The 23,879-nt window shown below is 51.8% G+C and overlaps 2 protein-coding genes and 1 non-coding gene across 7 annotated transcripts in view; 1 reads left to right on the forward strand and 2 right to left on the reverse strand.

Annotated features, from left to right (window-relative positions):
• Nucleotides 1-12,730, reverse strand: part of NPLOC4 (NPL4 homolog, ubiquitin recognition factor) — a 62,986-nt gene extending 50,256 nt beyond the window's left edge. For 3 of the 5 annotated variants that reach the window (XM_078066262.1, XM_036094109.2, XM_036094104.2), the window contains exons 1-2: nucleotides 12,561-12,729; nucleotides 8,922-9,002 (exon numbers count right to left, since the gene is read on the reverse strand). In XM_078066262.1, the coding sequence (XP_077922388.1) occupies nucleotides 8,922-9,002; nucleotides 12,561-12,575 (96 nt within the window). In that variant the 5' untranslated portion in view covers nucleotides 12,576-12,729. Of the gene's footprint in view, nucleotides 1-8,921; nucleotides 9,003-12,165; nucleotides 12,221-12,560 lie in introns of those variants that run through there. The other 2 variants (XM_078066264.1, XM_078066263.1) reach the window with 2 other exon arrangements.
• Nucleotides 10,470-10,576, reverse strand: LOC118536996 (U6 spliceosomal RNA). The gene has a single exon (XR_004917914.1). It is a non-coding gene; the product is annotated as a U6 spliceosomal RNA (small nuclear RNA).
• A 4,954-nt stretch (nucleotides 12,731-17,684) lies between the features above and the next one.
• On the forward strand, nucleotides 17,685-22,572 carry TSPAN10 (tetraspanin 10). The gene is made up of 3 exons (XM_036094130.2): nucleotides 17,685-17,864; nucleotides 19,528-20,120; nucleotides 21,913-22,572. The coding sequence occupies exons 1-3, from the start codon at nucleotides 17,829-17,831 to the stop codon at nucleotides 22,283-22,285; spliced, it is 1,002 nt and encodes a 333-aa protein (XP_035950023.1). The 5' UTR covers nucleotides 17,685-17,828; the 3' UTR covers nucleotides 22,286-22,572.
• Nucleotides 22,573-23,879: the final 1,307 nt, after the last annotated feature.

Genomic DNA, 23,879 nt, shown 5'->3' on the forward strand with positions numbered 1-23,879 from the left:
CGGCTGTGCAGCCCAGAGACAGGCTCAGATACGGCCAGGCCAGCGGAGATGGAGGGAGGAGCACACCTTCCAGCTCTTATAATCAACAGCCCTTGCCAATGTGGGATGAGGGGCAGAATGGAGTGAGGGAAAGGAAGGGCATCAGTGCAGTGTTCAGACTTCTGGTTTGAGAACTGGGAGGAAGGCCACACCACTAAAAAAGCACAGAAGAGGTGAAGGAGGAAGAAGACCTAAGGGAAGGCCAGGCGTTCCCTTCAACACCGACACTGAGATGGTGCCCGGCACCCTGGAGAGGACATCAGCAGGCAGTCAGCATTTGAGTCTGGGGCCGGGAGAAGAGTCCAAGCTGTAGCTCAACATTCAGGGGTCATCAGAGTAGCGGCAAACACACGAAGAGACCCAGGAGTCTCAGCAGAGAAACAAACGATAAAATGGAATCAAATAAAAATTCTACAACAGGAAGCAGTAATGGAAAAGGAAGCACTGGATGGGCTTATCAGCAGACGGGAGATGCCGAAGGAGGAGTCGATCAGCCTGAAGACAAATTACGAGAATCTGCACAATCTGAAAATGGAAATTGGAAAGAAAAATGAAGTGAACCTTAAGAACTCCTAGGACAATATCTAATGATCCTAAGGACAATAAAATAAGGAAAGGACTGAAAAGTATTTGAAGAACAAATGGTTGAAAACCTCAAACGTGATGACTAACACAGAGTAACAAATCCAGGAAGTTCAGCAACCCCCAAGTGGGATACATAAAAAAAACGATCCCTCAGTGCATGCGTCAGGGTCAAACAGCTGACAGCCAGAGATCAGTGGAGACCAGAAGACAATGGAATGACATCTTCAAAGTGCTGAGAGGGAATAAAAATCTGTCAACTCAGAATTCTTTATCTGGCAAAAATACCCCTTGAATACAAAGGCAAACTGAAAACGTTTTCAGGCCAACAAAACCTGAGGGAGTGTGTCAACAGCAAGGCTCCGCTTCGGTAAATGGCAGGAGACATTCTTCAGGCTGAGGAACAAGACACCAGACCTAGTCAGAGCCAGAGAAAACACCGGAAGAACACATAAGGCAGAGACTAGGACAAGAGCTCTGAACTACACAATCTGAAACCTTCACATTAAATGTTCTGTGATTGGTTTTCAAAAGAGAAGTGCAGTCAACTATACTTGAATAAATAATTAATAAATAGAGAAATAAATAAAGGGGGGAGGGGTGTCATGAGAATTCTGACAGAGACAATGCAGGTCAGGGATGAGACCAGAGAGGAGCTCTGCGTGTTTCCCTGAGTCAACCAAATACCATTTATGCCTAGTTCTAGCTGTTGCTTTTCAGCTCATTTCTCCTTTAATGTGGAATTACTGATAAAACCTACTATTTATTTACTATGACAAAATTTGATTTAATGATTAGCTTTACATACTAACCTTATTTCCTACTGATGTTAAATGAATGGATTACAAATAACTCCACCTTGTCATTCTGAAATTCTCAAAGTGATAATAAGAAATGGTCCTTAAAACAAACAAGATTTGGGGCGCCTGGCTGGCTCAGTCGGTGGAGCGTGTAACTCTTGATCTTGGGGTTGTGGGTTCAGGCCCCACGAGTGTAGGGATTACTTAAAAATTTTTTAAAAATCTGAGGCACCTGGGTGGCTCAGTCGGTTAAGCAACTGCTTTCAGCTCAGGTCATGATCCCAGGGTCCTGGGATCAAGCCCCAAATTGGGCTCCCTGCTTAACAGGAAGCCTGCTTCTCCCTTTCCCACTCCCCCTGCTTTTTTTCTTTTTTTTTTTTAATAAATGAATTGATTTACTTTCTTTTTTTTATTTTTATTTTTTTTTTAAGATTTTATTTATTCATTTGAGACACAGAGATAGAGAGAGAGAGAGAGAGCATGAGCAGGGAGAGAGGCAGAGGGAGAGGGAAAAGCAGGCTCCCCGCTGAGCAGGGAGCCTGATGCGGGGCTCGATCCCAGGATGCTGGGATCATGACCTGAGCTGAAGGCAGACGCTTAACCATCTGAGCCACCCAGGCGCCCCCCACTCCCCCTGCTTGTGTTCCATCTCTTGCTGTCTCTCTGTCAGATAAATAAAATCTTAAAAAAGAAAAAATTTTGAAGTTTTTAAAAAAATTTATTTTAAAAAATAAATAAAAATAAAACAAGATCTTAAATGAACTTAAAATAAGTATTTGAGGGGCAGGTGGGTGGTTCAGTCGTTAAGCGTCTGCCTTCGGCTCAGGTCATAATCCCAGGGTCCTGGGATCAAGCCCCGCGTCGGGCTCCCTGCTCCGCGGGAAGCCTGCTTCTCCCTCTCCCTCTCCCCCTGCTTGTGTTCCCTCTCTCTCTGTGTCTCTCTCTGCCAAATAAATAAATAAAATCTTTTACAAAATTAATAAATAAGTAAAATAATAAAATAAGTATTTGATACGATGTATTTTTGTCCCAAGCTAAAAGTGGCATTAATGAAATAAAGCATCAGCCAATTAAGACCATGAAATTTGTATTCCCGACTGCAAAAAAAGTTAAGACTAAAGAATAAAAATAATGTCTTTGGCTCTTCTCTGAAATAGCTTAGATATAAACTGAAATTAACCAATTGCGGCATTTCAGCTATTCTGCAAACACATCATGTTTTTCTGTACGCGACACCCTGCAAGCTATTTCCAAAAATGAGAAAGCTTTCACCAGAAGTGTGAGCTTCATGAAAGCTACCACATTACTCCCAGGATGAAAAGAAGTTTCCAAAATGGGGCAGGGGCTGTTGTAGGGCCAGCCCTTTGTATAAAGGTAAGTCTCCTGGGACCACATGACGATTATGCTCCCCAGGAGGACTAAGATACAGCTGCCTTTTTTTTTTTTTAAAGATTTATTTATCTTAGAGAGAGTGCACACGCACGCACACGCGCACGAGAGAGAGCAAGAGAGCACACAGGGGAAGGAGCTGAGGGAGAATCTCCAGCAGACCCCACGCGGAGCACAGAGCCCAACTTGGGGCTCAATCTCATGACCAGGTGATCATGACCTGAGCCGAAACCAAGAGTCAGCCGCTTAACCGACTGCGCCACCCAGGCGCCCCCAGCTGCATTCTCAAATATGACAGCCAGCATTAGGACTTGACGTGTGGAATCCCACTTCTGAGATCCAGAAATAGATTATTACTTTTTTATGCTACTCCCATGACCATAACTGCTTCTATGAACTTTTGAGTTCTTTATCTGAAGACACAGGAATCTAACACAGGGCAGCAACCATTAAAAAAAAAAAATCTTGGGGCGCCTGGGTGGCTCAGTCGTTAAGCGTCTGCCTTCGGCTCAGGTCATGATCCCAGTGTCCTGGGATCGAGCCCCGCATCGGGCTCCCTGCTCTGTGGGAAGCCTGCTTCTCCCTCTCCCACTCCCCCTGCTTGTGTTCCCTCTCTCACTCTGTCTCTCTCTGTCAAATAAATAAATAAAAAAAAAAATCTTAGCAGAGTCTTACAACAGCATCATTAAAATCTTAAAAATGGGGGCACCTGGGTGGCACAGTTGCTTGAGCGTCCAACTCCTGATTTCGGCTCAGGTCATGATCTCAGGGTCAGGAGATTGAGCTCTGAGGAATCTGCTTAAGATTCTCTCCTTCTCCCTCTGCCCCTGCCCCACGCACACTCTCACACTCTCTCTCAAATAAATAAATAGATCTTAAAAATCTTAAAAACCTTATATTCACACCTGAGGTAAACTTTGTGTATAACTGATGTAATAAAACCAGAAACACAACATGGAATGAAATTAATATACTTATAATTAAAGGTAACAAAAAAGAATACATAGCAGGATTCCATTCATGTTAAATTCAAAAACAGGCAAAACTACAATTTAGGGTTTAGGAATGCACGCTGAGGTGGCACAACACAGGTAAGGGGGAAGCCATCCTCGTCAATGCAGGAGGGAGTGAGGGAGTGGGGAAGGCTGATGACCGGCTCTGCGGCACCGGCCATGCCCCTCCTTGACCTATGTGTTTGCTTCACCATCAGTCATTTGTCCATATTTTTCAAGCATTTCTTAGCATGTATTTTACTTCGTGGTTTAAAAAAAAAAAAAAAATTAAATATAAGGAGAAAGGAGCGGGTCACAGACTGCTGAGGTCAATGAGGACAGGACAAAGCCATCCTCTAGGCCGCGCAGGGGAGCGACAGCAGCCCGACACAGTGAGCTGAGGAAGGGGGGCTGCTGCTGAGCAAGACAGCCAGAAGAACCTGTCCGAGAAGGGCTGAGGGTCTGATGAGCCACAGAATGAGCAGCGCTAGATTGTCTTAAAAGAACCAACTCTAAAATTCTGTGAGATCTCCTCAACGTCACCCATCTCCTCATACTTGCAAACAGCAATCCCTAAGAGGGCATAAGCCACATAGTAAAGCAGGATCAAGGCTTCAAATGTGGGCCCAGCAAGCTGGAGCCGGCACGTTCACAGCGGTCAGCCCACAGGTCTCTTCAAGCCCACTTATGCACATGCACAGCCAAATCACCAATTACTGAAGAGGAGTATGGTCGACTTAATAAGATACCTGAAGGAGTCATAAAGACACAAAATACGATGGTAGTTACCAAGGACTGGGGGCAGGGAAAAAAAGGGGAGCTGCTGTTTGATGCATACAGTTTCAGATTTGCAAGGTGAAAAAGTTCTGGAAATGGATGGTAGTAATGACTGCATAACATGAATGTACTTTAACACGACTGAACTGTAGTCTTAAAATGGTTTAGACTGGGGGCGCCCGGCTGCCTCAGCTGGAGAAGCACACAACTCTTGATCTCAGGGTTGTGAGTTCAAGCCCCACGGTGGGTATAGAGATTACTTTACTTTAAAAATTGGTTTAGGGGCGCCTGGGTGGCTCAGTCGTTAGGCGTCTGCCTTCGGCTCAGGTCATAATCCCAGGGTCCTGGGATCGAGCCCCGCATCAGGCTCCCTGCTCCACGGGAAACCTGCTTCTCCCTCTTCCCCTGCTTGTGTTCCCTCTCTCGCTGTGTCTCTCTCTGTCAAAAAAATAAAATCTTTAAAAATAAATAAATAAATAAAAATTGGTTTAGATGGCAAATTTTATGTTATATATTATTTTTCTTAAAAGATTTTAAGTAATCTCTACACCCAACATGGGGCTCGAACCCACCACCCCGAGATCAAGAGTTGCACTCTCTACCGACTAAGCCAGCCTGGCACCCCTGGTACGTGTTATTTATTTCTTGAAAAAGAGAGAGAGCGCACGCGTGAGCATGAGAGCTGGGGTGGAGGGGGCGGCAGAGGGAAAGGGAGAGAATCTCAAGCCAACTCCACACCCAGTGCGGAGCCCGAGTCGGGGCTCAATCTCACAACCCTAAGATCATGACCTGAGCCGAAATCAACAATCTCCAAATGAGACACCCAGGCCCCCGTTATGTGTTATCTACATTTGCTGACATAAAACCATTCCTTAACCTATTGTCAAGTGAAAAAAAAAAAAACAGGACTACAAAATATCCCATAATGAGGTTTTAACATCCCTGGCATGGATGCACCTTAGGAACAGTAACGTGTTCCAGTTCTTGCCTGTGGGGCAGCAAGGCATACAGGTGACTGCCTGGGCTCGTGTAAACCTGTCATCCAGGTAGCACGGCTGGACAACTGTCATCCCTCCACATTTCTGTCAAACAAGCTATTTAATGATCAATCGAGGAGAAAACAGGAATTTGGGTTGTCAAGCCCTGCAGTAAGACAGAGAGAAATCCAGCACCAGCACCCACAGAACAGGCGCTGGTGCTGGTACTAATCCTCCAACGTGCAGGTGATGACCCTCTACAGGGGACATGGACATCGAATCGACAGCCAAATCAAAAACTGGCTCAATTTTTGTTTTTGTCACAACTGAATGTGACACTGTAGGAAGATCCTACCCAATTAATTTCACTTAGATTTTCCTTCTTATGTATGCATAAGAATAACACATGATTAAAATAAATTATTTCCAGGGGCACCTGGGTGGCTCAGTCGTTAAGGGTCTGCCTTCGGCTCAGGTCATGATCCCAGAGTCCTGAGATCAAGTCCCACATCAGGCTCCCTGCTCAGCAGGAAGCCTGCTTCTCCCTCTCCCACTCCCCCTGCTTGTGTTTCCTCTCTCACTGTGTCTCTCTCTGTCAAATAAATAAAATCTTTTAAAAAAAATAAAATAAAATAAAATAAATTGTTTCCAAATAAGTCTAAAAGAACACTTTATGTAAGTATAAAATCTAAATGACAAAGGAAAGCAGGTGTGAAAGCATTTTTTTCTTTCCTAATCGTATATAAGTGTTTCTCCTTAAACTCAATAATCTCTTAGATTTTATGAAATACAGCAATAGTACAGCACAATCCCATTTTGGTAAAAGTCTGTGCACCTAAGTATGTGTGTGCACACACGTGGTTGCTAAAGACATGCCATGGGTTGTTTTTTTTTTTTACTTATTATTTTTTTAAAGAGTTTATGTGGGGTGCCTGGGTGACTCAGTCGTTAAGCGTCTGCCTTCGGCTCAGGTCATGGCCCCAGGGTCCTGGGATCGAGCCCCGCATCAGGCTCCCTACTCAGCGGGAAGCCTGCTTCTCCCTCTCCCACTCCCCCTGCTTGTGTTCCCTCTCTCGCTGTCTGTCTGTCAAATAAATAAATAAAACCTTTAAAGAAGGGCGCCTGGGTGGCTCAGTCAGTTAGGTGTCTGCCTTCGGCTCGGATCGTGATCCCGGGGTCCCGGGATCGAGCCCCGCTTCAGGCTCTCTGCTCGGTGGGAAGCCTGTTTCTCCCTCTCCCACTCCCCTGCTGTGTTCCCTCTCTCACTGTCTCTCTCTCTGTCAGGTAAATAAGCAGAATATTTTAAAAAATAAAATAAAACCTTTAAAAATAAATAAATAAATAGTTTATTTATTTGTCAGAGAGAGTATGCACGTGCACAAGTGAGAGAGTGGCAGGCAAAGGGAGAAGCAGGCTCCCCGCAGAGCAAGGAGCCTGATGTGGGGCTCGATCCCAGGATCCTGGGATCATGACCTGAGCCAAAGACAGACGCTTAATGACTGAGCCACCCAGGCGCCCCTCAAATAAATATTTAAAATAATAATACTAAATTTCCCTATCAAAAAAAAAGGAAAAGAAATTTCCCTACCACAAAGCCTCAGAGAAAAAAAAGAACTGCATGCAGTCCTCTGATGCCTGGTGTCTATCCACACAATTATCTAAGCAATAGACAATGCGTTGATGCTTCGTCTCGGTCTCAGATGATGTCTCGTGAATTCCAGCATGCACCATACCCTAGCACCATCTCTAGGAGCAAGCGGGCCACAGTCAGCGGCTACTCAAAGAGCAAAGAGTAGGAAATTACAAATTTCTTAAAGACTCAGAGACCCTCCACTCTGGTGCCTATTGCATCTAATTCTTTTTTCTCTTATTCTTATAAATACGCCCCACAAGCAGTGCTATGGCAATCATGATAGCAACTACCTTTTAGGAACCAGATTTCCCAAATAAGTGTTGTGGCTTAGATCGCAACCCAGTGATCCTTGGCAAGTATCTTTACTTCCTAGGCCTTCAGTTTCCACCTTTGTGAAAATAAAAAGACTGGACTCCATGACACCTAGGATTCCCTCTGGCTCTGACAGTCCATAACCCCAAAGCTTGTATGTGCTTATGAAAATGAGAAACAAAAACAAAGAAAGAAAATGAGAAACAACACTTATTATTACAAATGTAACACCTGTTTGCCACAGATTCAAATAACATAGACTATAAAAAGTAATAGTTGGCAAACTTTTTCTGGAAAGGGCCACACAGTAAGTATTTTTGGCTTTGCAAGCCATACCGTCTCTGTCACAACTACTCAGCTCTGTTGTTGGAGCGTAAAAGCAGCCAGACAATAACTAGACCAATGAGTGTGGCTACGTTCCAACAAAACTTTATTTACAAAAATAGGGGCACCTGGGTGGCAGAGTCGGTTAAGTGACCAACTCTTGGTTTCGGCTCAGGTCATGATCTCAGGGTCATGAGACTGAGCCCCACATTGGAATTTACACTTAGCTCAGAGTCTGCTGGAGATTCTCTCTCCTTCTCCCTCTGCCCCTCCCCTCCCCCTTTATTTACTTATTGACTAAGTAAATAAATAAAATCTTTAAAAAAAAAAAGGTCAGAGAAATGCAATCTGTGTGCCAGGGGGAAGAATAGGTCATCCCACAAGCCATAGTTTACTGATCTCTGCTATGAAGTATAAAGCATAAGCCACTCCTTACTACAGGGCTCTCCTCCCAGGGTTACCCTTTTTAAGTCTGGCTGCGCTCTTTTACATTGCATTCTGTAAATTCACAACAGATCTGTGTATGTGGCTCTCATTTTCTTTATTTTTATTTATTTGAGAGAGAGAGACGGAGAACACGCATGCACAGGCAAGAGAGGAAAAAGGAGAGAAGTAAACTCCGTGCTAAGCATGGAGCCTGACGTGGGGCTCGATCCCAGGACCCTGAGATCATGACCTGAGCTGAGACCAGGAGTCAGACACTTAATCAACTGAGCCACCCAGGCGCCCCCTGTGGCTCTAATTTTCTAAGAATGAAGTGGGATTACTCTATACGTATTTTTAACATTTCTCTTTTGATGGACAATTCAAGTCTTTCACTCTCTAATTTTTCCAATTTTTCATTCTCCTAAGTACTAGTCTCATGAACTACTCTTACACGCAACTTTGGACTCTTTTTGGCCACCACAGCTGTAAGCCATGGTCAGCTGTGACGCAATCTGACCCTGGATCAATCCAGTCATGAGAGAGAAGAGCAATGCAAGAGACTGTAAACTAGGGAGTGGGCAGAATCAAGGACTGAGGAGGAGAGGGAAGGTACAGATGGGAAGGGAGTAACAGGAGAGGATGAAGATGCAAATACCCAAGCCACCACTACCTTTTTCAAAAACGCTGCGGCTGTTTCTCTCTTTGTGGCTGTGATCCGCTTCACCCCATCTGGGGACTGGACACGAATTATCTGTCACAAATGAAACAAGGTGGTTACTGCACAGACTAGGAAGTTCCTGATCTCTAACTGAGACTAACATCTGCAGTCTTTCAGCATCTGGGTCACCGAAACTTAGAGCCAAACCTCACCCTTCCCCGTGCAACACCCAAGTATTTCTAAAAGATGAAGAAGAGGTATGAGATTCACCAACCTATGCAAAGATACCTTGAGAGTCCCTCTCAACTCTGGTCATTTCACTCAGAAAAATTTTTAACCATTATTTACAAGGAATATATGTGAAACACTTAGTTATCTCGGGGCGCCTGGGTGACTCAGATGGTTAAGCGTCTGCCTTCGGGTCGAGTCATGATCCCAGGGTCCTGGGATTGAGCCCTGTGTCAGGCTTCCTGCTGAGCAGGGAGCCTGTTTCCCCTTCTCCCTCCACTGCTCCCCATGCTTGTGTGCTCACTCTCTGTCAAATAAATAAAATCTTTAAAAAAAAAGAAACACTTAGTTTTCAGATTTATAAAAACAACAATAACACAACAGAAAAAAAAAAAAACCTCCATGAATCATGAATGACTGGGTTCTTTGAAAAAGATCTCACTTTGAGGGCACCTGGCTGGCTCAGTTGGTGAAGCATCCCACTCTGGTTTTGAGTTCAAGTCCCACGTTGGGTGTAGAGATTACTTAAAAAATAAATAAAAAATTTAAAACGCAATTGATTAAAAAATAATAATAAAAATAAAAAATAAAGAAGATCTCTTTGTTCTAGAATCTATAGGCAAAAATTAGAATGATCTAAAAGAATCACAGGATATCTTCTAATTTGTTATTTCCCTTTAATAGAAAGACTAAAAGAAAAGAAATAAAGGTGTTTGACATCATGGTAAACATAGCAGGGTTTTAAAAAAATACTTTTATGGCAAGCCTGAAATGGTTGGCAGGCCTGGAACACTGCACAAAGAGCATCATCTTCTAGGACTTGATTTTTATACAGATCAAAGTCCTTCTGAAGGTGAGTTACTCTGCCTGGCCAACTGAACAAGTTCCTGCTTTCGTCAGGGAGCATGAAAAGGCATGCCCTGCCACAAACAAGGCAGATGATGCTCCAACGACTTGAGGGGTAGGAAGAAAGGCAGGAATACACCACCAAGTACTCATGATGGTTTCTCTTCTCAGCAATTACTGCACTGTGCACTGTACTGAAAACAACACTTTAAAAAAAAACAAAACAAAACCGGGGCACCTGGGTGGCTCAGTCGTTAAGCGTCTGCCTTTGGCTCAGGTCATGATCCCAGGGTGCTGGGATTGAGCCCCACATCGGGCTCCATGCTCCGCGGGAAGCCTGCTTCTCCCTCTCCCGCTCCCCCTGCTTGTGTTCCTGCTCTCACTCTCTGTCAAATAAATAAATACAATCTTTAAAAAAAAAAAAAAAACCTTTACACATGAAAAGTGTCACAAGCCATTGTTTTTTGTGTTTTGTTTGTTTGTTTGTTTGTTTTGGAACACTTCACGAATTTGCGTGTCATCCTTGCGCAGGGGCCATGCTAATCGTCTCTGTATCGTTCCAATTTTAGTATATGTGCTGCCGAAGCGAGCACAAACCATTGTTTTTTAAAAACTATTTTCACTGGGGTGCCTGGGTGGCTCAGTCAGTGAGGCCTGCAACTCTTGATTTTGGGTTGTGGGTTCAAGCCCCATGTTGAATGTAGAGATTACATAAAAATAAAATCTTAAAAAAAACCCACAGAGTTTTAATTGAAAAAAAAAAAAGATTTCACTGATACACGATAAAATGCCACAATGGCTTTTGATCTACTGTCCACTTTTATCAAACAAGATTAATCTAGATTTTCCTAAAATAGTTTGACTTTCTCATTTTCTACTTTCACTTGACTGAAAAGGCTTTGCCCTGATACTGTTCTCAATTTTTAAGACTGTTTTGAATAATCCTTATGAAATCCCAATTGTTAAGGCAGAAAATATCTTCTTTTTGCTTAACTACATCTGTTTAACTTTCCCGCTCATTAGTGAAGAGTACAAATACAAATTCTTCTGACTTTTACCCTTCACTCTGCATTCAAAACCTAGAAAAATGTCTTCATAATACGCAGCATGGGCACCAGCCAATTCCATTCGTTTCTGAAATCTGTCTCCCACACTGGGGCACATTAAGAGCTTGGTTTCTCTGCAGGAGCTTTTGTGACCGTTCCTTTGTTCACTTGGGAACAAGAGCATGACACTCCTTGAGGAGCTAAAGGTCCGGCTTCCATGTTTCTGGAGGGTTCTAAAACTTAAGAAGTTATCCTCTTTGATCATCTGCAACAGGGCATGGCAGTCCAGGTTTGTCAACTGAGCCCAGTATTTAAGTCCAACAGAAAAACATAGCTGGTAGTGAGGGAAGTTCTCGCTTGGTATCTGACACAGGCTACAAAATAAAATACTCCAGAAGAGACGGACCTGGCAACACACACACACAGCCTCCTGGTAACTTAGGTTTCACCATTTTTAAGAAAATGAGCCCAGAATACTTCTTGGGAGAGTCGAAGAATTGGCAAGACAAAAATCAGTTACACCAGACGGAATTCGAGGACAGCCAATGTATCGGTAAGCACCGAGCCTTGCACACATACTGGTAGAAAAGCAGCCTTTTCTAAAACAACTCGTTTGTCCATGGCTGCTTCAACTCCAAGTGTTACAGTAAAGAGAAAATCTGAAAGTAGCTTCATTTGAACTCAGATTCGCGTCCTTTTCTAGAAGTCCACAACGATCAGGAAATCCTGTTTTAGAAGGAGTCGCTGTCTCGGTCTCTCTCGGGCCATCGCTCCCTCTGCTCCCCCCTGGCTCCTTCCCGAGACCCAGGCCCTCAGAGCGCCCCGCGGGGGCCATTCCACGCCTGGGGGGCTGCGGCGCCGGCCGCGGAGGAGGGCGGGAATGTGACCCGCCAGCCGGCCCCGCTCTGCTGTCCCCCAGGAATCCCAGGTCCTCCTTGCCGTTAACCGAAATTCTGCTGCCCGGTGATCTGATTTTTCCCAGCCCCGCTTCCCTCTGAGAGGAAACTTGCCGCAAGCAAACGCGGGACTGTTTCGGTTTGGGGGCTTATTTTTCTCATTTTCACGGACTCCCTTTACTTTGGGGGGGCCGGGGGGGGCATGCCAATTCCTAATTTCAGGTAACACGTGAGGCCGACCTTTGGAACCGCCCTTCTCGAACAGGCAGCTGTCACACCGTCCTCGCCACCAAGACACAGAAGACGTCAGCGGCCGGACTTCCCGTCCTCACGGCCCCCGGCGTCCACGAGGCCCCTCGGACCCAGCGCTCTCCCCGCGGGGACTCGAGCCCAGGCTGGGGCGCGCCCCGGCTCCGACGGCCCGGCCCCCGGCCCGGCACCCCGCACCCGGCCCGGCACCCCGCACCCGGCCCGGCGGAGCCGCGGAGCCGGCGGTCGCGGAGCGGCCGGAGGGGAGGCCGCGCGCCCGCCGGGCCGGGAGGCGGGAGGCGGGAGGCGGGCCGCCGCCCCACAGGCCGCGCCGGTAAATCTGCTGCCTCATCCCGGCGCCCCGCTCCCGCTCCCGCCCCACTCACGATGCTCTCGGCCATGGCGGCCGCTCCCGTCTCCGGGCTGGAACCCCGGGCCGCCGCCGCCGCCTGCCGCCCCGCGGGCCTCGAAGCCCCGGCCCCGGCCTCAGCCCCGGCCCCGGCCTCCCGCCGCCGCCGCCACCGCCGCTCCAGCTTCGCCGCCGGCCGCCACCGCCGCGCGACGTCCGGCGCCTCGCCCAACGCGCTCCGCCGGCCGCGCAGCCCCGAAACCGAGTTCCGGCCCTCCAACGGCCCGCGCATGCGCAGGCGGGGCGGCCCCGAGCCCGCGGGAGGGGGGCGCGCGGGTCCTGAGCCCCGCGCCGCAGGCGGAAAGGAGGCCCCAGGGAAGAAGGCTTCGTGACCCGCGCTCCTTTGCGAAAGTCCAGGCAACGCAGGGAGGTCCGAGAAGAAACAAAAGCAAGCGTCCGAGTCTCGCCCAGAAATCCTCATTGCTGGGTTATAATTGGGGGAAATTGCATATGCCCTAGGTCCTGGGGTCACATGCAGAGAGAGGCATCGTATCAGACGGTGACCTCACACCGTCATGATATGGAAAAGGAAAGAAGGCATTTCCACGAATCTAACGCAAGAGAAACAACTGAATTTAAACTGCATTTCAGGGGCGCCTGGGTGGCTCAGTCGTTGAGCGTCTGCCTTCAGCCCAGGTCATGATCCCAGGGTCCTGGGATCGAGCCCCGTATTGGGCTCCCTGCTCGGCGGGAAGCCTGCTTCTCCCTCTCCCACTCCCCCTGCTTGTGTTCCCTCTCTCGCTGTGCCTCTCTCTGTCAAATAAATAAATAAAATCTTTAGTTTAAAAAAAAATGAATAAATAAACTGCATTTCAGGGCAGCATCCCTTGCCACAGAGATGGGATATCCTGAGACCTGTCCCCAGGGCTGGCTTCCCGGCCGCCGACCGGGCAGGAAGGGCCTCGTGCTGGGGTCCAGGGCTTAGCTGTCAGCCTCTTGTAATTCTTCATGGTTTTCAACGGGGAGCCCCCCCGTTTTCATGTTGCACCAGGCCCTGCAAATTCTGGAGCAGACCTTTCCCGGGACTTTGGGGAAAAGTTACAAAGACGTCCAGGAGGCCAGAATCTATTTTTTTTTTTTTTTTAACCCCATGGCTCAACTCCAGGTTGTATTTATGTATCTCCTGTGCTGAAAAAGTCGCCCTCGTTTCCTCCCCATCCCCACTCCTTAAGTTCCCTGGGTCTGTATCACGGTTAACAGTATCAGTGTTGACAACACAATCTGTTCTATCATCTCGGTTTCAGCCTCTAGTTCAGCTTGCCTATTCATCCCATCCGCAAGGATCTATTACTCTGCGCGTCGCATGGCTAATGCTGGGAAGACAGCAGAGGCAGGGGAGATCCCCACCCTGATGGAATCTACCAGCGGGAGGCAGCTTGTAAACACAACAAATATGTTAAATATGCAATGTGCTGTAGCCAACAACCATAGCAGAGCAGGGGGTGGAGGGTGAGAGAGGCTATTTTACATAAGACCGTCAAGAAAGACCTCTCTGAGGAGATGAGGTGTGAGCAGGTCCCAGATAAAGTATCTGAGGGAAGAGTGAAATAGGATGTGGGGAAAGCATGTGCAAAGGTCCTGGGGCCTGGGACGTACTGGTGCTCCAGGAACAACAAAGCTGGTGTGGCTGGAGCATCACGAGTGAGGGCAGAGGAGGGCTGGGTTGGGAAGAACCATGTGAGACGTGGAAAGGCCTTTAGATTCTATTCTGAGTGTGTTATGTTAGAAAGCCTTTGGAGGGATGAGAGCAAAGAAGGCATGCTTTCCGTTGTGTTTCAGGAGGATTCTCTGGAAGCCGAATGCACAGGAGAGAGCATGGAGAGGCAGAAAGAGGAGCAGGGAGACGGGGGAAGAGGCCATAGCCCAGAGGACATAGGCTGCGCAGCGCGAGATCCAAGACAAGGAGGGAGAGCAGGCAGGATTGCCTGAAAGACCAGGGTACCGGGCTGCATTTTGCCAACACACGTCCTTCCGCTCTTATTCTTTCCTCTTCTTTACAGAATGGCCTCTGATCTTTTCGCTTCTCTTCTATCCAAACGTATTCATTCTACAGAAGGGCAAGACTCCGGCTTCTCCACGAGGTCCCCGGGGGCGCTCATGGGCAAGCACTGCGTGATAACAGGTGTGTTATCTGCTGTTTGCTGCTTACCTTTTTAACCTCCTCCATGGTACTGGGAAGGTATTATGTTGACTTTTTTTAAAAAGTTATATGAATAGTTGTATCACTTTGCTAGGACTGTCTTAACAAAATTCCACAGACGGGATAACTTCACTTTATTTTCTCCTGGTTCCAGAGGCTGGAAGCCGGAGATCAAGGAGACAGCCGGTCGGGTTCTTCGGAGGCCGCTCTCCTTGGCCGGCAGACCGCTGTATCTTCCCTCTGTGCTCAGGCATCCCTGGTGTCCCTGTGTGTCCCCGTTTCCTCTTCGTATGAGGACACTGGCCTCATTTTAAGTTGACTGCCTCCTTAAGGGCCGTCTCTCCAGATCATCTTCTGAGGTTCTGGGGGTGGGAACCTCAACATAGGGATTTGGGGGAAACGCAACTCAGTCCCTCCCTGTGCTGGTAACTATAATTTCATTCAGCGTCGCCCAGTATCAGGACAGGAGTGAGACAGTGCCGGAGAGGTGATTGTCGTCACCCTGAGAGCCTGGACTTGGAGCTGGATGCAGTAACCGAGGGGGTCTGGGTTTGTCACTTCGAGGAAGAGATGAGTGAAGGCTTGGCTGCACGGGATCAAATCTGCAGCTTTCGTCTTTGCCCTGAACTGTGGCCTGCCACACCGCAGCCTGAGCCCTCCCTTCACAGCGGGAGTCGGGTCATGATGCTCCTTCACCCCACGCCCTCTCCCTCGGAGGGGACCCCACCTGAGAAAACCCACCTGGCTCATTCCCCTCCCTTCCCCACGTTTCTCCCCTTCCTCTTTTTGTTTTTGTTTGTTTGTTTGTTTTATTTATTTGACAGAGAGAGAGATAGTGAGAGCAGGAACACAAGCAGGGGCAGTGGGAGAGGGAGAAGCAGACTCCTTGCGGAGCAGGGAGCCCGAGACGTGGGGCTCGATCCCAGGACCCCGGGACCATGACCTGAGCCAAAGGCAGACGCTTAACGACTGAGCCACCCAGGCACCCCCTCTTTTTGTTTTTTTAATTAAGATGAAATTCACACAGCATGCAGTCAACCATTATTCAGTGGACAATTCCGTGGCATTTAGTGCTTTCACGATGTGATGTAACCACCTCCTGTGTCTACTTCCCAAACATTTCCATCACCCCCAGAAGGACACCCCACACGCATTCAGCAGCAGCTCCCCAGTCCCCTCCCCCAGCCCCCAGCAACCACTAGGCTTACCTGTTCTGAGTATTTCATGTCAACGGAGTGGTATGTATGTGCACTTTAGTGTCTGGCTTCTTTTGCTGAGCGTAACGTTTTCCAGGTCCACCCGCTTTGTAGCAGGGCTCAGAGCTCATTTTTATGGCTGAGTAATATTCCATTGGGTGCATAGAGCATATTTTGATTATCCATTCTTTGCTGATTGATATCTGGGTTGTTTCCACCTTTTGGCAATTGTAGGTAATGCTACCGTGGATATGCGTGTATATGTATTTGTTTGAGTCCCTGTTTTCAGTTCTTTGGGGTACATACCTAGGAGCCAGACACCTTACAGTGAGGCCCTCCCCGATCACCTTACATAAGACGACAGCCCCCTGACTCTTCACCCTCCTGTCCTGGCTTCAGACCTCTGACGACCGTGTAAAATCACATATATTCACCTATTTCCCCCCTCGCTTTATGACTTCCTCTTCACCAGAGGTGAGGTCCTGCTGACTAGGGGTTGACAGGTTTTTCCACTGCTGTATCGCCAGGACTCAGGACACTCCCGGACTTCCATCAGTGATCCATTGCCCATTTATCTATTGTATAATTGTATATCTATTGTAAATCTGTTGTCACAGTGATGCTGTGAAATGAACTCTTTCAAAACTTAGTGGCTTCACACAACAGCCATTTACCAGCCTCTGATCCTGCAGGTCGGGAATCGAGACTGGGCTCAGTTGGGTGGTTGTCGTGCGGGAAGCCGGGGTGGGGGGCATGAAACAAGAACACAAATAACTACAAAACGAAGAGAAGAGTGTCCCAGAAGAAGAGGGGAGGCCTCCGCTTGCGGGGCAGGATGTGGCCTGGAGCTGGACACGGAGATTTCAGGGGACGGCAAAGGCCAAGGGCACGTGAGAGCTGGGCTGCCTGGGGCCAGCAAGCAGTCCATGTGGCTGGATTGTGAGGTGGCGGGTAAAGTGAGGAAGAGAGGCTGGGGCTCGCATGTCAAACAAAAGAAGCCAAGGAACAGCAGGGGAGAGGAAGGTGAAGACAGGCTGGGCACGTGGCCTCGCCCAGGGGTCCCCCACAGCCTCCAGAGGTCCCTGCAAGCCAGAGACCGACATTCATGTCATAACTTCACAAAGGCATGGGGGAGGTGTGGAGAGCTATGTGCCCGTGTTCTCACAGTGCTGGTAGTGGGGGGGATCCGCTCTGAGCCTGCCTTCCCACCGTCACGCAAGCAATGCAAGCAGAGGAGAGAGGACAGGGCAGGGCAGGGTCAGGGAGCCTCGAGCTCCCCTGTGCGCGGGGCAGCTGTGTGGCCCGGGTCCTTCCAAGCACTAGGGCACAACGCGGACTGTGACAGAGTCTGCCCCTGCGAAGAGAAGCTCGGGAGGAGGAAGGAGCCCACGTCCCTCAAAACCAGGAAGGACGTGATCTGGCCAGTGGATACTGTGTCATTCTTACAGTGAATAACTTGGGGGATGACCTGGCATTTAACTGCTGGTGGGTCTCCCAGGATTGTTTCTGCGAGCCAGTTCTCAGGGGTCTGATGTCCTGGGTGACCTGAAGGAGCAGCCGCTGGCCCGCCAGGCCGAGGCCCGCACGGATGGGGGCCCTGTAGCGGTGGGCACGGCGTGACAGCCCCGCCCGCATCACGCCTGCCCAGAGCTCCAGGGAATCCAGAGAGCGAGGCTGAAAATCTGCACTCGAGAAGGATGGTCTGCATCTCAAAAGCAGAGACTGTCTTAAGCCCTGCAGCGTGACGCCTCACATGATCTGGTCGTGACTGGGGCATCCTGGTTGTGCTCGCAGCTCACCGGGCCCTGGGCTGCAGAGCTCACAGGACGGCTGAGGGCAGGCAGCTCCAGCTCCAGGGGCCCAGCTAGAGACGCCAGGCAGGGGACCAGAACACCTGTCCTGGGGCAGAATGGAGGAGGGGGAAAGGAGCCCCCTGCTGTCCCAGGTAAGCCAGTGCCCGGTGCCCTCTGCCCCCCGTTTGGGACTGTCTCCACCCCCGAAGGCCCTCGGGAGGACCTCAGGCCGGTTCTCACCCACCCTGGCCCCAGGCCCCACCCTGAGCCTCTCTGTGTGCTGGGGCTAGCCAGTAGGTGGACACCAACGAGGAGCTAAGATTGCGGTGGGTGTTTCACTAATCAGGTGCTTTATCCTCACCCAGCGCTTTGCCCCAACTCGGGAATGTTTCCTATCCTTGCCCTTGTGTTTGACGTGGTGTGCGGTGCATCCACACTCTGAGAAAAGCACACACCCAGGGGACGTGCTCACGGGGGCCTTCAGCGCCTCCCTCATGTCCTGCCCATCCGCCTCCACCTGCGACCTCTCGGCCTTCTTACCGCCCCTATTTGCCCCTTCCCCACGGCTGCCTGTGGTTCTGGAAGCAAGACAACGAGTTCTGGCTCCCGACATCCCTCCCGGCTGGCCGCGAAGCTGCAGGATAACTTCCTGGCCCACGCCCACGGCCCCTGGCAGCCCCAGGCCCCCCCAGCCTGGCATCCAGCAGCCTGTCCTTTTGCTCCCACTGACTGCTGGGGTCTGGGGGGCTGATAAATACTCCTTTCCTTTCCTCCAAGTTCACGGTGAATGAGGTTTCAATGCAGGGTCAGATGTGGGGAGTGGAGGGCAGCTTCTTCCTGGGAAACTGGTTTGGAAGGGAGGTCCTGTCTAGGTGTGGGGCCACAGCTTCCGAATTCTCCTCCCAGATTTCAAGGGCAGGCTGTCCCTCTCCTCCCTGCAGGGAGAGAACAGAAGTTTCTCCCACACCTGCCTGCAGGTGGAGAGCGTTGGAGGTAGGGGGCAAGCAGATCTGAAATGGAGATTGTTGGTTAAGGGACGAAGTGGGACGGAGTCAGCAGCTTCTCCAAACCTCACGGTCAATGAGCCACTCCTCTGTGGGAGAACTGGGGGCGGGAGATGGGTCAGCACTTCTTTACTTTCCACACTTGGAAAGTAAAGCCACCCCAGAGCGTGGCTGAGCATCCTGCTGGAGGGCAAGGCAGGGCTCCTGCCTCCCACAGAGCCCTGGTCTCCTCCCTGCTCTGGGAGCCTGGCTGGCCCAGCACCGTGTCTGCGCTCAGAGAGTCGGGCGGACTGCGCGGGTCCTGGGACACTGGGGCTGGTCTGAGAGGGGGAAGCAGCAAGGGCAGTCCCCTGGGCCAGCCCTTCTGCTTGGAGGGCCTGCACCTCCTGGGCTGGGTGGGTAAGCCCCTCTCTGGACTGCATGTCCAGCCCAACCCACATAGATGCTGTTCAGGCCACCTGCCACGTGCCTCTGCTGCGGGACCACATCCTCCATCACACAGAGGGGATCAAGGACAGGCGTGTGTTCGTGCCACGCCGGTCTCCCAGTATTGCCTCGCTTACTCTCCACCGTGAACTGGCAGGGTGCAGCTGTCCCTCCGTTCTGCAGGAGACAGGCCCTTCCTGTCCCCCTGCTGCCTGGCCGGGTGACAAGCCTGGAGGCCGCCATGGTCCTCCCCAGCCATCTCCAGTCCCCGAGCGTCCTCTATCCACTCTCTAGTCTCTTCCCCTGGCCACGAGGAGGTGACCTCCCTGTTGATTATCACGTCCTGCTGGTGAGGTCTCCTTGTGTGTTCCTCCTTCCTCCACAGGGCACCGGGTGCCAGGAGGAGCCCCTCCCTGGGAGCAGCCCACTCACTTCAAGCCGCCCAGGGCCGGCACCCCGAGAGGACCAGGTCTGGAGGACAGGCCTTGGGGGAGACCCGGCCTCCTCTCTCCCCTTGGGAAGCAGCTGCCTGAAGTACCTGACCTTCCTGTTCAACTTCCTCTTCTCTCTGCTTGGTCTGCTGGCCCTGGCCGTTGGGCTCTGGGGCTTGGCTGTCAAAGGGTCTCTGGGGAGTAGCCGGGGGGCGGCCCTGCCCGAAGACCCCTTGCTGGGACTGACACTGGGGGGGCTGGTGGTCAGTGCAGTGAGCCTGGCGGGCTGCCTGGGTGCCCTCTGCGAGAATGCTTGCCTGTTGCACTGCTTCTCTGGGGGTCTCATCGCCTTCCTGGCGCTGGAAGCTGTGGTGGGTGCCTTGCTGGTGGCCTTCTGGGGCCCGCTGCAGGATGGCCTGGAGCCCACCCTGCGTGCGGCCATCACCCACTATCAGGATGACCCGGACCTGCGCTTCCTCATTGACCAGGTCCAGCTGGGGCTGCAGTGCTGTGGGGTGTCTTCCTACCAGGACTGGACGTGGAACCTGTGAGTCCTGGAGCCCATGGGGAAGGGGGGCGCCCCCAGAGGCCAGCAGACCGGACTGCACGTGCACTCACATGGATGTACTCACTCGCACACATGCTCACTTGTACGCACACACGAGTGTGTGCACACATGCCCGTGCACACACGTGGGCCCCCGAGTGTTTCTGCTCCCTCCAACCAGGACCAGGTGGACAGGGATCTTAGTGGAGAAGCTGAGCCAGCAGACTTAGAAAGTCAGTTTGGCGAGTGTTTTTGATAAGGTCATCATACAAGACGTCTCAATGTCAAATGCACTTGTTAAGTGGGGACATCGTTCCAGACTCCACAGTTCTCCCTCCACAGCGTGTGCATGTGTGTGTGTCCGTGTGTGCACGTATGTGTGTGTACATGCGTATCCATATATGTGTGTCTGTGTGCGTGCATGTCTGTGTATGCACATATGCACGTGTGCGTGCTTGTTCATGTGTCTGTGTGCATGTGTGTCTCTGTGTCTGTGTGTGCATGCATGTGCGTGTGCATGGTGGTGTGTGTGTGTCTGTCTCTGTCTCTGTGTCTGCGCATATGCATGTCTCTGTGTCTGTGTGTGCATGCATGTGCGTGTGCGTGGTGGTGTGTGTGTGTCTGTCTCTGTCTCTGTGTCTGCGTGTATGCATGTCTCTGTGTGTGTGCATGCATGTGCGTGTGCGTGGTGGTGTGTGTGTGTCTGTCTCTGTCTCTGTGTCTGCGTGTATGCATGTCTCTGTGTCTGTGTGTGCATGCATGTGCGTGTGCGTGGTGGTGTGTGTGTGTCTGTCTCTGTCTCTGTGTCTGCGTGTATGCATGTCTCTGTGTCTGTGTGTGCATGCATGTGTATGTGCATGGTGGTGGTGTGTGTCTGTCTCTGTGTCTGCGCGTGTGCATGTCTCTGTGTCTGTGTGTGCATGCATGTGCGTGTGCGTGCTTGTCTGTGTGTGCACGTGTGTCTGTGTGTGTGTATGAGTGGGTGCGTGTAAGCGTTGTCTATTTAGGAACACTGGGCAGTGTATCTTTTACATTCTGCTGGAGGACAACTGACCACGAGAGAGGGAGTCATACAGAGACTTGAAAACCAGCCACTTGTGTCCAGCAGTCACTGAAACGTGACAAGGGTTCTAGAAGCATCCACATGGGTGTTCTCATTCATGGGCTGTGTGTGACTTCGGATTGGTGGCAGCCCCCTGTGGTGTCACGTGGTCACCCATCCTGCTGGCTTTTGAGTCCTTGCCTTAGTGAGGCCCACTCTTCTGAGGCATGAGAGCATGCCTGGGAGGGAGGGCAGGTGCAGGACCGTGGACCCCAGTCAGAGGCCAGGGACGCTTGGAGGCTGCCTGGAGCTGGGGGCCGTGAGGAGAGCCCCGTGGCTGCCGAGTGCTGCCCCTCAGCCTCCCTCACCGACCTGCTGACGGGCACGGCGACCTCTCCCAGGCTTCAGCACATCTTCTCCCCTCCGGTTCTGCCTGCTCAGACCAGCTCAGCAGCCCCTATCGGGCAAGGCTGTCTGATTCCCACCCCTCATCACATGCTTGTCTCCTCTTCAACCATCTCACCAAATATGTCCCTTCCTGCCAAGAGGCTTTGACATCTGCCTGCGTGTGCAGAGGCTACCAGGTGCCGGGATGAATCACAGGAAGCTGTTACTGTGTGTGCACAAGTGCGTGTGTGCATGTGCATGCGTGTCTGTGGGGCGTGGACGTTTGAAGAGACACCGGACTCAGCGCCGGGCCCCGAACAGCGGGCCCTGCCCTCCGGACCGATGCCCAGATGTACTCTTACAGGTACTTTAACTGCAGCTCCCCTGGGGTCCAGGCCTGCCGCCTTCCTGCCTCCTGCTGCGTCAACCCCAGGGAAGATGGCGCGGCTGTCAACCACCCGTGTGGCTTCAGAGCTCCGGGCCTGGCTGAGGATGCTGCTCGGAGACGGGTGCATCTGCGGGGCTGTGGCCCTCCACTCCGAGGGTGGCTGCGCAGGAATGTCCGGGCTGTGGGTGCCTGCACCATCGTGGTTGTGGTCGTCCAGGGGGTGGAGCTCCTGTTGGCCGCCCAGCTGCTGAGGGCCCTGGCTGTCCGCCGGGTGGGGGGTGGAGAGCCGCAGAACCGCGGGGACGGAAAGGTCCCCTGCCAAACTGGCCCAGGGCTGACAGCCCCGTAGGACACCCAGGGAAGGTGTCGGAGTGACCGCGCTGGGTCTCAGCACCCGGGCCTCCTCCGCCTGCTTTACCTCCCACTCCACGGGGGCCCATTTCCCTGAGGGCAGGCCATGCCCACCTCCTTCCCGGTTCTGTCAGGCCCCGCAAGGAGGAGTCCCTGTACCACCACCTGATTTCACTCTCTTTTGGAGACATTTGTTCTCGACCACGGAGCCCTTGCAAACACCGCATGGCCTGTGGAAGCCACGCCTCCCACGGGGGATGCCAGGCAAAGCTACCTGGCCGGGGGGGAGAGTACGGGGCTCTGAGGACCGGATGAAATCCTGCTGGCAAGCCCCCAACTCCAACTCCCACCCCTGACTGTCACCTCCAACCACCTCTGATGCCTGCTCCCGACCCCCATTCTGACCCCGCCTCTGAGGCCCACCCCGGTGGCCCCACTCCCTTACCACCGCCTGGCCCCTTCCCGTCCGTTGTGGTGGCCGAGGGCGAGGCCCAGGCGGGAATAAATTTTACGGAGCTGTATCATTCACACAGTAAATGGCGCCCGTCTCAAGTGGGCAGCGTGAGGAACTCGTGCCTCTGTAAACCCGTGCGGACCCACGGCCAGGTCAGGAGCCAGCCGCGGCAGGCTGCTTCGCCTCCTCCCTGGGGGCACCCCGACTGGCCTCCGTCACTTTCGGTTACGTGGCTTTTTCTGGCTTTCACATGAATGGGACCCCAGAGGGCCCTTCCCAAGAGTCACCATCCGGTCCCTGCTGTGTGAACAGGCCCACAGACGCACCTGGTCCACGTGGACACACACTGGGCGGGCTCCCGGATGGCGGCTGCTGCTAGGGAGTTTCCCCAGGCCTGTGTGCGTGGGTGCGCCCGATCCCCCCAGGTGTGGCGTCAGGCGTGGAACCCTGGGTCCCCGGGCGGGCGCCTCGCCAGAGGTAGTGGACAGCTAAGGACAGGCTGGCTGGGCCACTTAGCGAATTCCCCGATCTCTCTGCACCTGTTTCCTCACCTGTGAGGCAGGGTGGAGGGCTCCCTCCTCCTCGCATGAGCTGTTGCGGGGCCTCATCCGCCTCCTTGGGGAGGCCTGCTCCGGGGGCCGGGCATGCACGCGACTGCCTCCCAGCCTAGCCGGCCTTGCTGCATGGACCCCCGGCCACCACAGGCCCAGACGCAGCGTTTAGCGGGTTTCCTTCCCTCTCAGCCTGGCCAGGCCCGTGCTGCGCCCACCAGCCCGCACCTTCATCCTTCATCCCTACGCTCCTGCCAGAGACCCACGCCGTCGGGCCCTGCCCCCACCCACAGCACAACCCACTCCAGCCTAGCGCGCGGGGGCGTGCGGACTTTATTTTGAAACAGGGACAGCAAGTGTGGGCCATGTTGGAAAGGACGTTTCCTGCCGGTGATGGGTTTGGAGGGGTGTTGGTCGGATGCCACCAGGACTCCCCCAGCCCCCCACTCCAACCCAAGGGCAGCAGCTGGGAAGGGCCAGTGAGGGGAGCTTGGTCTCACCACCACACAGCAGGACGGGAGCGGGCTGGGAGGGACATTCCTGGGAGACCCTGCCCTGGCTTTCCAGCCCTAAGACAAGGTCTGTGG

Source organism: Halichoerus grypus, chromosome 2 (assembly GCF_964656455.1).
Source record: "Halichoerus grypus chromosome 2, mHalGry1.hap1.1, whole genome shotgun sequence".
In the NCBI taxonomy this organism is placed as follows: Eukaryota; Metazoa; Chordata; class Mammalia; order Carnivora; family Phocidae; genus Halichoerus; species Halichoerus grypus.

Bases quoted from the DNA above. Each gene is read 5' to 3' on its own strand.
- TSPAN10 (XM_036094130.2), top strand. From the start codon at position 17,829: ATGGAGGAGGGGGAAAGGAGCCCCCTGCTGTCCCAG. The intron at 17,865-19,527 runs GTAAGCCAGTGC...CTTCCTCCACAG, and splicing joins GGAGCCCCCTGCTGTCCCAG to GGCACCGGGTGCCAGGAGGA. The intron at 20,121-21,912 runs GTGAGTCCTGGA...GTACTCTTACAG, and splicing joins CAGGACTGGACGTGGAACCT to GTACTTTAACTGCAGCTCCC.